General features: G+C 40.5%; 1 protein-coding gene across 1 annotated transcript in view; it reads left to right on the forward strand.

Annotated features, from left to right (window-relative positions):
• The window catches only part of Tpst (tyrosylprotein sulfotransferase), a 181,247-nt gene extending 162,358 nt beyond the window's left edge, over positions 1 to 18,889 (forward strand). Inside the window, exons 3-9 of the mRNA XM_033328479.2 lie at positions 8,010 to 8,329; positions 15,504 to 15,637; positions 15,772 to 15,880; positions 16,137 to 16,331; positions 16,730 to 16,983; positions 17,128 to 17,325; positions 17,408 to 18,889. Coding sequence (XP_033184370.1) covers positions 8,186 to 8,329; positions 15,504 to 15,637; positions 15,772 to 15,880; positions 16,137 to 16,331; positions 16,730 to 16,983; positions 17,128 to 17,325; positions 17,408 to 17,516 — 1,143 coding nt within the window. The 5' untranslated portion in view covers positions 8,010 to 8,185 and the 3' untranslated portion in view covers positions 17,517 to 18,889. The remainder of the gene's footprint in view (positions 1 to 8,009; positions 8,330 to 15,503; positions 15,638 to 15,771; positions 15,881 to 16,136; positions 16,332 to 16,729; positions 16,984 to 17,127; positions 17,326 to 17,407) is intronic.
• Positions 18,890 to 19,446: the final 557 nt, after the last annotated feature.

Here is a 19,446-nt window from a genome sequence, read left to right on the forward strand (position 1 = left end):
GAGCGGTGAAATAGGGTGAATCCGTCGTCAGATGAACGACACACGGCGATGCATATTGCGACTGGTAATATACGCGCATCGGCCTCGTTTCTACCTGAAAGCGCACTGCTGTTTGCACGGCCGCTGCATTATACGTGTGAGTGCACACGGACTTCGGCGATTAATTAGATTGCTGCTAACGCGGTGCATCAACGAATTGTACACAATCAGAGAGAGAGAGAGAGAGAGAGAGAGAATCTGATCCGCACCTTCATTCCTGTACGTTGTCTCTGTACTTTTTGCCCCCGATGCCGATTTTCAGCTACTTTCCTCGATCGTCTACAAACGCGCATAATACATTCATATACATTCTCGTTCATAAATATGGAATATTTATATAACACCAGGTGTATCTTGCCGATAATTTAGTAATTGAAATTAATGAAATTTTAAAACACGAATTAAAACCGACTCGATTGATATTTATTTATCTTTATTAATTTTTAACTCTGTAATTATAGAAGAATGTGGATAAAGGATTGCCCAGTTAACGGTATTTTTGCACGCTAATTTCAAACACTCGATACTTTCACGCATCTATAACGCTGAAAACTCAAAATCTCACCTTGAATTATTCACCCCCGAATTATTCACCCTCGAATACAATATATCACGTTTCAGATTACTTTCAAATAAAATTCTTTTCCGATTTTCACGACCATCCTAATGTTTTCCCGTTTTCCTTTTTATCTATTGTGATATTCTTGTTGAACCGTTCCCGTGCGCTCGAGTTCGACTTTAACGCGAGTTGTACCGTCTGTTTCCACAAAATTCTCCGCAACTCCTATTTCCACGGGCTCTGAACTTCGATTACCGTCTCAAGATGTTCCCCTTTGTTTCTGTATTTCGATTTCTATTAGTATTACGTCTCTGCACCTGTCTTCCGGCGGCAACCGTTCTCTCGCGCGTTGCGCATTTCGAATTCCATTTCTCTGTCCCGTTCCTTCTGTTTCCGCAATTCTCGGCACCGATGCCGGAATCTCAATTCCCGGGCCGAGAATGGTAAAGGAAACATATTAACGCGGACGATGTAATTACTGTGACTTTTCGAGCGCCCTCTTTGCTCCGCGAATCTACGATCAGCTCGTTTCTTTGAAGGGAAATATCTCTTCGTGGCGTCTCTTCGTTACTTTGAAAATTCGTGAAAGCTCATATCCCTCGTGTATTTGTTCGAAATTCATCTCGTTTATTCACAGAATTTATGCATTTGCGCCAACGTTACCTTTCGCTTGGTACAGATCAAATTTTCATTCGTTGATACGTAATCCGAAACGTTGATACACCGTAAATAGAATAAAAACATTCTTACGACAAAAAGTCGATGGCAGATGCAAGAACAATACAGTAATATGCAATTATTGGGGAGGGATCGCTATCGTAACATTTTCCTCCATAATTCATCGGTAACTATTGGTCCGAACGAAATACGATTAAACACGAGGAAAATCAGAGTATTACGATTGAGAGAACAATTAAGGTGACAAAGGATTAGTCGATGAAAGCAATTAAGGATTCTCCTCGCCCAGAAACGGCCAAAAACCTACTTCCATCGAATTTAATCCGCGAATGTTTCTCGGGAGTTCTTTGTTTCGTAGAAAAAGGACGAAGAATGGAAAGAAAGAGTAATTTCAAGTAAAATCTGTGTCACGCGACGTGCTTAGCGTTAAATCAGACGATTGCATAGTTGTTTGAAAGGTTGGCGAACGAAACGTCGTCGTGTCTTGCGAAATAGGTATTACGATTCTAACGCTATTAATTAAAGGGACGATACAACGCTGATAAGAAAGGAACTCGTAATTATTCGCAAGCTGACGCTTTAATAAACTTATGCTCGCGGCCTGTAATCATAATTAGTCAAAGCACAGCTACGTGTTTCTTGCAACAGGCGCGTGTAGCACGGCATTTAAGTTCAACACAATTCGCAAGTAGGTAACTCGTGCGCACGTGTGTCAACATCTCGTTTCCGCTTTTCCATGGGTATTTAAAAATTTGCTAACTCTCGCTGCAAGTTTCTGCAATTTCCACTATCCAGAGATTCTCAGATAAAATTCTCTTGATGTACCAGGTTCGATAAGATAGGATTATCCGTGTCGCAAGGATATTTGAGTCGAGCTAAGTAATTTCCCTTGTAATTCTGCAAATTCGGTTATGAATTTTGTAATGCTTCTTGGTTAGATCTAAAGTACACAGAATTTTCTCATTCTCCTGTTATTATATTAAAGACTAATGGTGTCCCGTGATATACTAATAGTATCTCAAGTTTGATTATTCTATACAAAGTTCAAAATTGAATCTTGAAACGTTCGAGCTAAGTTGGATAATTCTACTATATCGTTAAACTCGAAATTCAACGACAAAGGATCGAATCAATGATATACTTGGTGAAAAAGATGCCTCTCTGGTTAAGCGTAGAATTTGAACGCGTATCGCTTTGAAGGTTTTCGAGTAAGGGAATCGATAGATATGATTTCCTTGGAAACGAGACAGGCTCCCTGATGGAATCGATTCGTTCTCGTTAGCGGCGGTTAAACGACCGTCGATTGGAATATCGGCTTAAAGTTGCTCAGTACCAAACTTCTTTCATTAAACTTGCGAGAATTCACATCCGCTCGTTCAACCCTGTAAGGAAATCCTTTCGGATCACACAAAGCGACAAGGAAGTTCGAAAATTCGCCCCAAACCGCGACAAATTTAAATAGCGAGGCAAACGAGCCGTATCATTATCCGGTCGTCGCTGGCCCTTCTGGTGACATTATAAATTTGAACGCGACCAAAGGCCACGAGAGACCGATGGAATCCAATTACGAACCTGCTAACGAAATTATTGCAAGAGGGATTAACGCCACAAACGTGTGCCAAGGTGTGAACTCTTCGTGTAAACGTTTCTCATGGAGAAGTCGCCAGAATCGTCGACGCGGTGGCAAGTGTTATTTTTTTTACTCGACGTCGCGTCTTACGCTCTTTTATCCGGCAACCATGTACACGTTTTCTTTCGCTTGCAAACTGTTATGGCTGAAATCGAAGCTTTAGCCGAAGTATAAAGTTGTTGGCTGCGAGCCCAAGCTCCTTTTAGGCGGCTCGTAACACGACTGAATTATACCAACTCTACCTCTGGCTCTCGAGAGAGACGCGTCATCTCTTGCGACTTAGTTTCTCCAATCGCGACTCACGCCACGATTCACCGAGGTTAACGTGTTCCGTGACGCGTCGGTTATCGATGCCACATGTCGAAGCTTATGTTTAAACTTACGTTTTATGGAAAAATAAAATCACCACATACCTTTTGATTCCTAATGTATTTTAACGAATTTCCTTCCACATACTTTGCGGATAGAACTGATTTTCTCATTTTGAATACTTCACTTTTTCTTTTCCGCTCTTTTCCACCTTTTCTAAGCAACAATTTTCGGCAAAATTTATTTAGGTAATACATTTCTATGTATTAACGATTAACGCTACGTGTCATCCGTATCGTCATCGCTAGCTGCACGAGTGTATAAGATAAAGACAATAAGACAGATTACATTAAGAAAATTATAATTTTATAAAGTAAAGACAGTCGTGTATATTTTATAGATCAAGCCCTTTGTTTGCAATATAATAACTTTTTAAATTCTGTAACCATTAGACAATATAATTCATCCAACAAGTATAACGAGCATGCTATACACGTCACAAAATCTTCTAGAGAATGATAACGTGCTTTTCTAGAGAAAATAGAACAGGTCCAAGTAATTATATTTTATGCTTCGTGGTCTCGGACACTCGATCCAGTTTTTTCTTCGTTCAACGGTTTATTCCATCGGAATATCGGATCAACGATCCGCGGCATCGAAGTTCTTTCATTAAACTTGAGAGGATTCAGTCGCCTCCGTAGATCCCCCGAGGGAATAACGCGTCGAAGGATCGATAAAGTTACCGGTACCGAGACAAAGAACGGTTTATGGCGCGCATAATTTCCAACCCTCGATCCTCTCTCTTCGGTCAAGCCTCGATTTCTCACGAAATCGCATGCACATCGCGAACTTTGCCGCTTATCCGTGACACGCGAATTTTTCCTTCTGTCCGACACGCGTTCCCCGAGCTATCTCAACTTTTTGCGTATCCTGCCACATGTAGCATAGTATTCGCATCTGCGATCATTCGTAGCGTTCGTGCGATCGCTTTGACGCGAAATTGGTCGACGAAATTTGGAACGATTCCAATTTGAAACGACCAAGCTGAAAGGAAATTCGTAGGGGAAAGTAATGAGAATTCGAAGCGAGTATATGGAAAATACAGAGGCTCGCAAAATTCGAATATTTAACGCGAGAAATTTTTACAAATGCGTTACGTACGTCGTACGAAACTTTTTGCAATTTTCAACGATTATATTAGTAAGATTTGAAAACAATCACTTTCTTGGGACAGAGAACGACGTAATTTTGAAGTAAGAACGCGGTGCAATTAATGGAAACAGCAAACGGAACTTCGATGGTAGATATTTCTAATAATCACACAACGATTGATTATATTTTTGCTCGAGTGGGCTCGCATCGTGCAGTTCCACGATAGCTAGAATTTTCGCAAAAAGCTGGTTCGCATAAAGTGGTTCCAATTGAAAATTACTGCGTGCTGCTCGCGACTATTGCGTTATCGATAATCAGAAATCGGTTCTATCCGTCATTTCCGAGAAGGAAGAAGAACCGGTGAAAAATCTCGGTCAGGCGGAAAATGAATTTATCTTCGTTATACATCTATGAAAACGAATAGGATTTACATTATCGAATCAGCCTAGAAAATTACGATTAACGATGCGACATTGATATAAACGCAAATGCTGCATGGAAGAGTACAAAGCTCAGTTTAATTAACAATAGCACGACTGGTCCATAGGAGGACAATCGGAACTCGCACAGTGGACTCTGTGGAGTGTGCAAAAGCGTGCAATCATAAAGGCAACGACCAATAGGGGCGTGTAACACGGGGAGAAATGCAGTTGTCGTTCAACGCCAGGGCGAAAAGCAACAATATGTCTAAGTGCCAACAGCCAAACGCTATCGTAAACATCGATCTGCCAACGTCCAGCGGTTCCCCTCCTGATATCAATTTTCCACCAACGAGTCGCTGTCGTAGACAAATGTCGAATTTAAGAAACCTACCAAAACGAACAGCCTCCATATGGGTCGCATTTATGCAAAAGTTACATATATACTGGAGGACGCTTTGCAGAGTATGTAAAGAAATTAATCAAACCAATACTCTTCGTGTTAAAAACTATTGATCGATAATAATCAGGTAAATACGAAGGTTTAGAAATGTGACTATTGAAGAAAGAAGATGAAATTGATTCGTCTTCCCTTCATTAACGGTTAGGAATACCAGGATTTTTCTTTTCTCGTGTTTGTCTTATAGATATCTACACTTGCATAAAGACACTTGCTAAAGAAATTATACAGAGACGATAAGCGACGATAGTGACGTCACTTGAAAGGTAAAGTAGACATCGAAGGAGGGAAGACAAGAATTGATAATGTAATCAGCCTCATTTTTTGGCGCAGTTATTTCAACGAATTCAGCGGCGAGTACCACGTGGGAATACGCCTCACGTTCATGGATATTAAAGGCGGCATAAATATGAAAGTAAGAAACGAGGGCCAGCCTCAATTGCGTTTCTACGAACGATGAAAAGGGGGAAAAAATTTGAGTGGTCGCCGGAACGAATGCAACAACATAACGGAGCGAGCCCTTAGGCAACCAGGACTTGAACTTTCACCATGCTCCTACTAATTGAACGCTCTACCGGTAGCGAATTGCAAACAAAGAAACGTTTAAATTAAGACTAACAGGCAAAAGCTTTTACAACGACCATTGATATGGCATGTTAATCGAATAATGTTGTCAAATAGAAACGCTCGTATCATTTGTAATTCAAATATTAAAGGAGATTTTCGTTTACTATGAAAGTATTAAACAAAAAGCTTTGGCTCTACAGACACAAGACGGTGCTGATAACTTTTCTGTACTTTTTACTTTAGAGATCAATGATCGATCAATGTGGCTCGTGAATGATACATATATCAATAAGCGAAACTAACTTACGTAAGATACAAATTTGTACGAATTTCCACGCATAAGTACACACGCTGACACACAAATATAGACGTGTATTTTGTAGAAAAAAATGCAACGTAAAACTATAATTAATCGTGCAGTAGAGTAAATAAATTATAAAGCGTAATGGTCGATTACGGCGTCGCAAAATTCGCAGAAAATTCAGAAATTCAAATTTTGAAACTCGAGCGAAATCTTAATATCGTGATTCACGAAAACAACTGAAAAATCTTTGTATACTATCAGTGCAAACGGTTGGTGACAGAAGTGTACCTATTTGAAGAGGGTTTATTACTCGTCTCGATTCAATTCCACGGACAATAGAGAACCACGCGTCGCAATGAAAGGCGTCCAATCCAGAAAACAATTGGTGTTGGTACAAGGAAACGAAGTGATGTTTTATTTGGGAGTGAGCGAGGAAAACTGGCGAGATTGAAGGTACAGCACGGCAGCGTTAGATTGGAAGGTAGCACAGAGCTAGCAATATGTGGCGATTGTCCTCATCTTTCATCGCGCGAGGAATGGTGGACCTCCAGAGTGAGAGAGGTCAAAGGCGAGGCGCGAAATGGAAAGCTCTCCTTGAAAGCTGTCGCCGGAAAATAGATACAGGTCGCTTATATACGACCCAGTTCCTCTTCCGTTTTCATCCCCCTTTTCTTTTTGATCCTTTGCCCGTTCTCTCCCTCTCTCTCTCTCTCTCTCTCTCTTTCTCGTTATTTCGTCCTCTTTTCCTCTCTTTGGTCGTAGACCACGTTTCGCGAATCACCGGTTGACCATCCGCCCCGATATGGGTCTTTCAAACTCCTATTTACTCTCTCAGTTTTTTCCTCTCTGAATGTTGCCTGGAATCACGCGAAACTGCATCGCGAAATAAAAACGTATCGACCAGTCTCCAAAGAATTGTTTCCCCTCGGGAGTTCCTTCTTCATAGCTCGTTCCAATTTCATTACTTATACATTACCTCGGGCTTATATCAAATAAACGCGACCACCTAACTTCCTAACGAAATTTGCAAGCTTATCTTCTGCAAGTATTGGAAACTCTTTAAGCACACAATACGATGTTATTAACAAGTTGCTCGTCGACAAGCACCACCGCTTGCAGGATCCTCCATCGAAAATTCTATTCTATCGTGGCCCTGTTTCTTCTTCTTCTTTTTTTGCTAGCTCGATCGATTCAGCACCGATGATTACGATGCTCACGCACAATGAAACACAGGCGAGGACGGTTCCTATTTCTCCTGTATTTTTTTCTCATTTCTTTGGCTGTAAAATCTAAATGGACTTTGGTCACGGGCTATTCGATAATCCACGAGATTTATCGTATTAATGCATCGCTGATTTCTAAGTAGAAGCAACGAAGATCTCTGGCACCGTTAATAAATTATATCAAACAAAGCCGCGAAACGGAAGAGGAGCAGCTAAATCAAAAACGCTCGAGGAACCGCTCAAAGGCTCAAACTCAGCCGATGGCAGCGAGCCATCGAAATGAAAATTATGACGGCACGAACGAGCTTCCGCCTCTTCCGAGATAAATATTAGTCGGAAAACGTGGCTACAATTTCCTCCAGCGGATTATTCGTCTTCGTGTATGATTTATACAAAGTAATCGTGGCAATTAAAATTTGTCATTCCGATTGAATTTATATCGAGACCCGCCATCGTTACCTAATCAAATTATTACAAGTACAGCATTCGTCGTAATATTCGGTAAATAAAAGAAATGCTTAGATTCCATTTCTTAGAATTCCGTTTCTAGTCGTATTCGTAAAAATATCATAAGTATCCACGATCTATCGATCGCCTTAAACACCGTACTCGATTCCGCTATAAACTTCGCCGCTGTTACCTAATCAAATTTTCTCTTTGGTTGAACAGGTGCAATGAGCTAATGGCGTAACCGGGAACACGAGGCCCCGAAACCTTGGCCTCGAGTAGCCCGCCGTGACCACCACACCGATCCAGACGATCGCATCGGCGCTCACTAACGTGCCGCCCAAAACACGTCCAAGTACGTGCACGCGAGTGACGTGGTCGTCGTTCGAAACGACGACATGTCGTTCTTGCTTAGTCGAGGCGGCCGAAAGGGGCCCATCATCTGCTTCGTCGGCCTTCTTCTGGTCTTCGCTCTTTATCAGCTAGGCATCATCTGCGGCTCCATGAAGTACGTGCCCACAGCGATGATGGTCGCCAAAGAGGTAAGTCTGTTCGCATTTTATATCCGTTAATTAGGTCATCGTTACAACGAATACGTGTTGTATCGAACTGTTGTTCTCGCCATAGCCTACAAAATAGATGAAAACTTGACGAATCGGATCGTTGGAATTGAATTATTTTAAAGGGAACCCCTCGAACAAACAGCATTCGAAAACTTTTCTGGAAATTTCTCCACCACGCATGAAGTTATTATCGTATTGACGATTTACGAGCGTGCCTCGACTACGGAGCCAGTAATTACGAATTAGTTTTATCCCAGTTTTCGCGAAATTGTCGTGCAAACAGTGGGTACGTGCCGCAGTCGGAGCCAGAACAATCGTCGGTGCCTGAACGCCTAGACAAACGCGTGTTTCCGCCAACTTTGTCTCCCCGTATGTGTTGCTACGATGAACGAAATGCCAGAATTACATGTTTTATCGAACAGTAAGGATCAACTGACCATGGTGTGAAGAAATTTTATGTGGGAAACTCGGTGGAAAACGAGGTGGGATTTAATGATATTTGTATACTTCACAGTTGGATGCGAGAGATGAAAGGGCTGTTTATCTATGAGCATGAAATATTACGGGTTCTCGTAAACCAGTTTTTCCCATTTTCTCCGTGCAGAGTTACGTTATTAAATAATAAACGACTCTAGTCGGAAATGAAAATAGTTTTGCAATTTAAAGGTTTGATTAAAAGTCCTCGTACGTGGTGTGTAACGTTTTAAATTTATGTACGATTGATTTAACTTTAAATATAGCTTACGATGAATTCTATATATTTCCACTGCTGATGTTTTACGAGATCTTTAAGTTAGACTGAAACTCGATCATAAATTTGAAATGATCTTCGGGCGGCCTTAATGTCATTGACGCGATCTCCACGATCATCTCGTTACCTTCGAATGAATTTAAGGGTCAATAACGCAACCTACGAGACCTTCGAATTCACTTCTACCATCTCACCTTCCATTCTCGTCATTATGTTCGCATCGTCTTATATCATCGTATTCCCCAATCCAGTATATACAAATCTGCCGTGTTGAATCTAATTTGAATAAAAAATACTCACGCTACGAGTATAATCCTGCGAAATTTTCGATGATTTAATAACAATAGATCAGTCTCGTCGCGCAAAGGGAAAACGGTCGTAATCCAATAGAAATTATTGCGTAGCTAATAGTCTAAAGAAACGAACTTCCAGTACGACCGCTGAGGCATGAAGTGGGTCGTAGGTCGTTTTACAGTGTTTCTACGAGTTCCCCGAGAAGATTTTCAATGGAGATCCGGGTTGGAATTAGGCGAGACGCAATTATAGCATCGTCAGTCGGATTTTATCGTGCGAATTAACCGCGTCCCAGTTGTTCCTTTCCTTATACCCGGTCGTTGTCTAGGCCCGTCTTCAACGCTGCAGAAATTAAATTTCCTCCAACTTTTTGTTTTACCACCCGAAAATTCCTCTCTAATTCAACAAGAATGCAATGCTCGTACATAAAATTCTTTATATCCGCCTGGCAGAAACTTTATTCGTTTTGCGATTCTTCCATCCCCCCACTGAGAAACCGCTTTAACTCGTCGATGTTTTACCAAGCGATTCCTTCCATTCAACGTGCGTAATTCAACGTTCGAGTAAGACAGTAAAGGCTCGCGCGATTTTCACGCCATTTTCTCACAAGAGGACCGTGTTTACCTCGTCGCACGGATGTCCGGTAAAATCAAGGAACTTTTAATCGAATTTTCAACGGTGGCGCATTATGAAAGCAATTAATTAACAGGGGCAAGGGTCAGGATGATGAGATAGGAGAGAAAATCGATCGAACGACGAACAACGATGGAACAACGAACGCTCCTGGCCTCTATAGGCTTCATAGAATTCGAAAGAAAAACAGAAGACATACACACGGTGCATTCTAATACGTGATTCTTGCGAAATTCCAGGTCAGTTGCCACTGCTTTGACAACCGTAGCACGCGTCTCTATGCATAGATTACGAGGGAAGTCGGAACGCAACGGGCGCTATGAACTCATATTGTGGGTTCCGAGAGGACAGAAATTTCCTTGGAACTTCGTTTATGCCGTGGAAAGTTTGAAATTGGATTTTTGTTCGTCGAAATTAGTCGCGACGAGAAATACGTCAACCGACGTTACTTCGCGCCGTCATTCTCCATTTTCGTCGAAGTAAAAAAGGCGAAAAAGAAACCGAGAACTAGCAAGAAAATTGCGGCTTAGCCTCCGATGTGGGTTTATCCGACTAATTACTCTGTCATAATCGCGAACTCCTGCCTTTTAACCGATCTTTCGCTGAGCAGAATGAATCGATTAATCGAGTCCTATTATCGGCGTGAAAGTTTTCCCTCTCCAATAATCGATGAGACACGTCTCGAAGACGCGTTTGACTTAATAAACGATTAGCATAAGCTGCCCTCTTCGTGGGGAAATTTTTTACGCCTTGATTTACATGTAGTCAGTGGCTCGTGAAAGTATTTGGACATTTAGCATAAAAATCTTTCGTGTGTATATCGTGTGCGTTATATAAAACATTTTGAAATTCTATCGGCACTGTTACGGGACACAACTGTCGCGGTTATATTAACCAAATTTGAAATCAGCCTGGAAATTTATATCATAATGGTTACAAAAATATATTTAATAAGAAATTTACACGAATAGCCATCTTAAATATACTGCGAACGTTAAAGATGGTGGACCTGCTGAATATCGAGGCTTCTTAGTAGATGGTATTTCTAATAATTCATCCTTTCTCGACAGGTGAATAAAAAAATCATTATTTCAAAATCTACCTCTCGAGAGATATCAAAGAGTTGTTGAAATTAAATTATAAGATAATATTTCCATTTTGCTGGTTTCGTTCTTCCTACGGGTCCTTTACTTATTAAATTTTCTCTGCAAGAGAAAAGAACGCACCATCAGAGAAAATAATAGAGGACGAAGCAAAGAAGAGGAATAGAACGAAGCAAGAAATTATCCTTTGGGTTGCGCAGAGAGGAGCGGAAGTAAATCAAATTTTGAAAACGTGCGATAACCAACGATAACGCAGCGATAAGAGGAAACTTTCTAAAGCTCAGACACTCGATCCGCTGGTTGTACGACACAGATGCGAAAAATCGCTTGACGACGAGAACAGCGCAGAATGTTCGCCGATTGATCGTACTCGCTAATTGTTTCGTTAGCAAACGAAAGAATGAACGAAAATAAAACCGAAGCGGCGAAACTTTTTCTCGTCGAGACTGTTATAACGAGAAACAAAGAGATTCCCGTTAAAGGATGCACTGTAATATTAAATCCTGTAGATAATGTATCAGAAGCACGAACTTTAAAGGGAACTCGACAGCGTGTGCTTGATCCGACCGGCAAACAGCTTGGTCTAGTGAAAATGGCAAAGGAAATGTTGCGTCTTTCTAACGACCAGATGCACTTTCCTTACCAGGGCTTTATTACTTTCACATTTCTCCTTCAAATAAAAAAAAATCGACGTTCCATTATCTTACCGAGGAAAATATGTGCCCTTTTCTAATATTTTCATGAAAATAAAATAGCTGGTACCCCTTGAAATAATTAAGAGAATCTTATCATAAACAATTCTATCGTATCGATCAAGTGAATTTCAATACATCGATGAATAAATATATTGAAACAGTAATTCCATTTCTAACTTGCTATTTGAAAGCTCAAGGGAAGAACGAGTAATATCTACCTATAAAAGAGCGTTCCACTAGCAACGGAAATATTATCATTGATTTTACTAACGTCAAAGAAGATCCTCGAACTGATAGTTTCGAGCAATTTAATTAAATCGTCCGCCGACATGTGTACAGCACGACCGCATTTCCGGCACAGATCATATAGAAACGGGGCTATTCGTGTTAAAAAAAAAAAAAAAAGAGAAAAACGTTAGAACGCTTCTGCTGATTCGTGTATCCAGCGTTAAACGTGTCGCTCGTGGAAGAAAAGGGGGTGGAAGGCGTGTCCCCGTGAAGAGACGAAATCGCGGTTGTTCGCCTCGAAACTTTCCGCCAACGCGTTCGACCTTTCTACCTTTTTGCGAGAGTTTTCAGAGCACGCGCGTCGCGACGTCGACCAACCAGAGAGGATGGGAAAGACAAAAGAGAACGAGAGACGCAAGAAGATGCAACATGCGTGAATACGTGCACGCTCGAAGCAGCGAGCATAGTTGTATTCGTAGGTTCCTGGCGGGAAACGCGCGCCGACGGAAGAGAAACGAATTTCTGTCAGACTCACCACCCTCCGCGCAACATAAATCGCGTCGGTTGAGCTTCACGCGTACTTTTCCTCCGTGTGCTTCGATGCTAAAAGCAAAAGAGAATAGGAAGGCCGGCTGACGGCAGGCCGAACAGCGAAGCCACCACTGTTACCCGAGAAATGCTAATTGCGAAATGTAGTTTTTTCTTTCTTCTCATTTCTATTTTTTTTTTTTTTTTTTTTTGCTTCTCCGTTTTTCCCGTTGTTCTTTTTCTTTCTTCTCTCCCTTTTTTTGTTTTCAACGTCGACCTCTGACAACGATGTCTGGCGCGCGAGAAAAAAATCGTAACGCGAGCCAGCCTAACAACACCCCTTTGTTCAAAACAAGAGCTTATTTTACAGGGGTAGATGAGGGATCGCGATGGAATCATCCATCTATCTTAACCTTCTGCGATCCACCACGGCAACGTTCCTTCCCTGTTCTGTTCAGCCTTCGTGATCTTCTTTTATTTATATCTATTTCTCGTATCCTTTTATTATTTAGAATAGGAACATCATCCAGGTGTCTGCTTTTTCTTTATTACCAAATCCAAATCTAACCAAAACGAAACCTAAATCGACATTACATTTACTCACAACGCGATTACACGCAGAGTGTTAAAAATATAATTCGAAAACTAAGTGGCGGCTATACGTATACGGAAAAATTACTCGGTACGTTGATCTTGACAGTTTATTTCAGGCTCGTTAAAATCGGTCGAGGTGTCTCCTATTGTAAATAAGTGTTACTTCTTTTTTTCTCGTTTTTCATTTAATACTCGGTACTATTGCACAGCTTGTATGCATATTATCATTTATTGTTTTTCTCGGCCGTTTGGACAGATTTATTTACGCGATCGTAACCAATGTTACAACGCGATCGCAGCTGTGATACACGCGAGTTGCGGGTCGTAACATCAATTGTTCCAACGATTGTTCATTTGCATGCCGGTGTAATTTTAATCGCGCAGCTAATTAAACCGACGATCGCTAAATTTTGCCGCGCGTTGCACGTCAGCCCCGACATCCAGCCGTATTTTCAAAAGTACAAAAGTCGCTAGACACTCGAACGACCGTGTGCAAAGTGTATTTTTCATCGCCTCGAAAACCACCGACGCTACCCTTTGAATTTCAAAATGCGGACACCGCTTTCACCTCTGAAAGATACGACCGTGTTTCCAATTAACCCGCAATTAATTATTTTTATCGCGGAGTGCCGCGATCGATACAATAATTAAGCCAATATAACTACCAATTAGAACGTTAATTGCTAGTTTTTATTAGAACCTGGTTGCCGCCTAAAGCATAAATTCTACGGGCAGCGTTTCAGACGCCAGTTTATTCGACCTTTTCAAATAAAAGCACGGGAAGATACAGAATGCCGGGCAAGAAACGACGTAAGTTATTTGTTGTAGCGCACGAAGGCGAAAAAAATATACATTGAAATTCGTATTCTTTGCGAGATCTAGTTGGAGCACCTAAAATACACGCGCACCGAGAAGTTTCAAGCATGTCAAAAGAAATAAGACTCGCTTAAATAAAACATTCTTAATTAATTGAATTAATTATTTACATTAATTAAATCGTTCTTAAAAATAATGTACGAAAAAGTTTGTCTAATCCAAAACGCCAAGTATCTCTAGCTACGCCTTTAATTAGTATTAAATTCGGTTAATTTTGAAAAGAAGAGTCACGTGTAGATAATGCGTGATAAAATTATACCTAGTAATTTAATTTCAATTTGTACGCCACATAAATGAAGAGTAACGGACATAACATTTATTAATAATCATGCAAAATAGATGGACGATTCGATCAAACGATAAAGTTCTTCGTATAATGTTCGCTTAATCGAGTCCGAGCTAGTTGGAATATTATCCTATTTCGCATTGATTGCGGCTAATTAAATCCTATAAAATGTGCTGTTAATTTTACCGTTCGTCAAAAGAGGCTATCGTGAAATTTATCGCGAGTCATTAACGTGGTCGCTTTACCGAGAACGAAATTTACCTTGTGAAAACATTTTGATAAACTATCGATCTGCGTCTCTCCGATCGCGAAATTTAGGTGCAACGCAAACATAAACAGCGTAGAAATTGCCGCTAAACATAGATCGAAGTCACTCTCTCCCTTAGATATAGCACAATGTATGATGTAATTTTTAAGTTTGTAATATCCACAGGTCTAAGTAAAGAAAGATACTCGAAGATAAGAAAATAAACGAGAAAAGATCGAACTTGAGAAAAGTACAAACTTCGTAATAGCAGGCGAGTCGTTTGAACTTTTTCCACGATCGAATCGTCATCATTTCGGAAAAGAAGTGACGATTCCTCCGTACAAAATTTAAAGCGTATCGATCCTAGTTCGAGGCTTACGAAGTATCATCTTCGTAAAGTTCGTTCGTTAGGCGATATTGTAGGACAAGGGAGAAACTCCTTCGTTGCCGAGGTTTAATCAGGCTCGCATAATTTTAGAAGAAATCGTTCGACAAACTGCATACATGCACATGGCTAGCAGAAACTTCTCGATCATTCACCGAGCAACTACTATCGTCTTCGCTAACCAACACCAAACCAAACAAGAAATTATCGTCTATCTTTATCGCTGTTATACGGGAATCTATGTTTTATCAACGCTTTCTAAAAATATGAAACCGAATTTTCCTGCATGAACGAGTAAACTTTTTCTGCGCAAAGTTACTGGACCTTAAATATCGGATTTTACGTGTTCTGCTCTTAAAATAACCATCTCTGCTTTAATCCTCTGTTTTAATTATAATCCCGTTGTAAAATAAGGAGAAAAACAGTTCTGGTCGTGTATTTCGATGGACGTAAAAATTGAAATAATTAATTCACGATCCTCGCTGATGAATCGGTTATTAAATATAAATATTAACGACGGGTATATTTTTCAGAAATACGTGGTGGGCCCGTTCGATCACAAGAGATACGCGTACGATCGCTACATGCCGCTAATTTTTATCGGTGGCGTGCCACGATCTGGCACTACCTTGGTACGCGCCATGCTCGATGCACATCCCGATGTCAGGTGAGTTCCATACACCGGACAAATCGCCAATTATCGGCGGATACGACCGACGTTGAGTGTTCTTGGTCAACATTATCGTCAAAAATCAATCCATCGTTCGAGTATTTTATACACGGATAATTTTTCATCGACAGGTGCGGACAGGAGACACGGGTGATACCAAGAATCTTGCAGATGAGGATGCACTGGCTGAAATCTGAAAGGGAAAATCTGCGTCTTTCGGAAGCGGGCATTTCGAAAGAAGTGAGTATTTTTAGTAGCTTAGATCATTTTATGCAAGCGATTCGTCTATACGGTTGATCAAAATAGAGTCTTTTGAACGACTCATTCGATATTAAAATCAAATAAAAAGAGAAAAATTGATAATACGAAGTGATTGGAGCGACGTATTGAATTTTAAAATTATTCCTCGGTAAAATATGAAAAGTTTGACATGTTCTTCTCCTGTGATTTTCGTGTCTAATTAACGATATTAATGAGAAAATAATCGATTGTTTAGGTAATGGACAGTGCTATAGCAGCATTCTGCCTGGAGATAATAGCACGACACGCGGAGCCGGCACCGCGGTTATGCAACAAGGATCCCCTCACTCTGAAGATGGGCTCGTACATTCTCGATCTCTTCCCAAATGCCAAGTTTATCTTCATGATCCGCGACGGTCGTGCCACCGTGCATTCCATTATCTCGAGAAAGGTATGGCCCGATCGAAGGCTTCGACCTCCGCCCTGTCGGCCATTTCGGCTGATGTATGCAAATTTATCCCACTTCATTCGCGAATATTAAAATGAGACGTACTCGTCGGTACAAGCGAGAGCGAAAAAAGAGGACGAACAGGAATTTACGTATTTCTTTTATGCAAAACAGAATGAATCGAAACGAGATGTAATGGCAGCATGTAAAATCATGCAAATCCAAAAGCAACTCGTCGTAATCTTGTAATCGAGTGGATCGTTGATTTTATGCGCAGTTGATCGAATATTACCTTATCGTTTCGAACGAGACGAAGGACGTATATCCCTTTTCGAATAACTATACAGATCGATGGTTGTTCTACGTAACTATAACTATATAGAGAACGATTTGTCTTTCAGGTGACTATAACAGGATTCGATCTGTCCTCGTATCGACAGTCGTTGATCAAATGGAACCACGCGATATCTATAATGTACGGCCAATGTAAAGAAATTGGCTCGGACAAGTGTTTGATGGTTCCGTACGAACAACTGGTGCTACATCCGCGTGAATGGATGAAGAAGATTCTCAAATTTTTGGACGTTCCTTGGAACGAGTCTGTGATGCATCACGAGGAATTCATTAACAAACCAGGCGGCGTGCCATTGAGCAAGTAAGCATATACGTATGTACATAATTGGTTCGATGAAAAATTAGGGTTTAATAAGAGACGAGACCTCTGTTGAAATGATAAATGCAAGATACGAAAATGAAGAAGCGGTCGGGGACTAAAATCTATCGTATTTTTGGAATGTAGAGTGGAAAGGTCGTCGGACCAGATCATAAAGCCGGTCAATCTGGAGGCACTGACCAAGTGGGTAGGCCACATTCCGGATGATGTGGTCAGAGAGATGCCTGACATCGCGCCGATGCTTTCTGTGCTCGGCTATGATCCTTATGCTAATCCGCCGGTGTACGGAGCACCGGACAGGCTGGTTAGCGAAAACACCAGACGGTATGTAACCAGATAATCGGGCAACTTTTAATTATATCATTTCCATCGGTAAATTCTTGACCAGACATCGTTTTCTTTTCAGGGTGCTAGCAAACGGTGAAGTATGGGCAGCCAGGGCACGCCAGTTCTCTCTAGAGAAGCTGATTGAGCTGAGCAAAGAGGACGAGGCTACCAACGCCCCAAACGCGTGACCTCGGACACATCTTTCCCTAGGCACGCGAATCTCGAACCCGTACAATTTCTGTAACGTCTAACGACGGTCTTGGGAGAGCCAGTAACGGATAATACTACCGGAAAAACGCCAGATGAGTGCGGTCTTTTTCATGCGAAGTTGTTTCTCTAGATCAGAGCCACGCTCGGACGTCTTGTCAAGAGAATATATTCGAGGACAGTGAATTGTAACCTGGCGAACGAAAGGGACGCAAGGATCCGTCTAGTTTAAGGTTCACTCTCGATTATATGTACATGTTCAATCTCGGCCCATAAACACGGAGTTATAGATTGCTGTGCAATTTTTCGCATACGCGAACGTGATTATTCTCTCTGTACAATATATGTTAACCGGTAGATATTCATCTTCGATTCGTACCGAACGCGTAACGATCTCGTTACTTTCCGTGATTCAGTACTATTCTTTTTCGACGAATTAGATGAATTTTCTGCGATACATGATTGCACAGTGCGGAATACAAGCGTACTGAATCAAGCAAAGTGCAAACGGGAGAAGAAAATGCCATGCTAGAGTTTCTAATTGTTTCGGTATTGTTTGTTCTTTTTTATTATCATGAATGATATAAATCTCGCCGAGTATGTGCTATGTTGAAACTGTTTCTGTACGATTTCGTCTGATGGCCAGTGACAAGAACCTATGTATGCTATGGAGCTTCTATGTAAAAAGTGTACAAGGTGAACGTGCTGAATGTCCTGGAAAGGAAGCGAAAGTATTGTATCGATGCGAACAGGAAAATCTCTGTACAATATTTTGTATTGTGATAGAAATGATTTCTATGACGTTCTACATACAAACAAAATACGCGTTTTCGTATGTAATACTTATTTCTTAATGAGACATGAACTTTGATCGATCACGAGATAAAGGAAACTTTTGTGTTCCCTTCCTTCTCTGCTTTTTGTTAACCTTTTCTCTACATTCATACATTAACGAAAATCCGAGCTGGTAAACTGGCGAGAACTTTATCTTTCTATCGTATTCATTGTATTATGTATATTAGCGTGATCGTGATTCGATTAATTGCAAGAAAATTATATTTATATGCTAACGAAACGTGAAAAAGTGTACCGAATTAACAATTGCAAAGAAAAAGGGTGTCGAAGAAGCTATTCCCTGAATTTATGATTTCGTTATTGACTGTCAATAATGATGCGCAGCGAATGTTGCTGCAAGAGCTACTACGATTGTAAGAGGACCGAATAATGTTCTTGATTGTTGTATCAACCGGCACTTGATACAAATGCAACAACTTCGATGTGGCATTATGTCATTCGTGTCAACCGTGTTACTGTCTATCGAATTATACAATTAAATTATTTTAATATTACAAAACCTGCAGCTATTCCTTTCCCTCCTTCGAGCACGAAATTTCAATGGAAGAAAGTAAGTATGAATGTTACATACCAAACTGAGAAACTCGAATAATTTTGATTTTACAAACTTGGAGCTAGATTGTACACATAAAACATGCTAAAAAGAAAATAACAAAACAAAAACAATTTGTCACATGATCGTTGACGCAGCTGAAAGGGGACACAAATTTTGAAATTTTAAAATCAATGATGCCAACTCTAATAAACTTAAAATAAATTACACTGTTAACTGATGGAACATAAAATTACATTTTTGCAATAGATATTTATTTTATTCCATATTTAATCGGAATAACACGTACTGTTTAGTAATTCATACAATATTTTAGTAGTTCATTTTATTTTGTATTATAACTTTGTTCAGACTGTAATGAGAACGAACATTGTACTTGTTTAAAACCGCTACAAAAGAGTTGTGAACTATCTCATAAATATATTAATGTACTATATTTAATTTAAAAAAGACATACGACATACTATTTAATTGTTGACATTCGTCTACATAAATTAAATTCT

Source organism: Bombus vancouverensis, chromosome 3 (assembly GCF_051014615.1).
Source record: "Bombus vancouverensis nearcticus chromosome 3, iyBomVanc1_principal, whole genome shotgun sequence".
Lineage (NCBI taxonomy): Eukaryota > Metazoa > Arthropoda > Insecta > Hymenoptera > Apidae > Bombus > Bombus vancouverensis.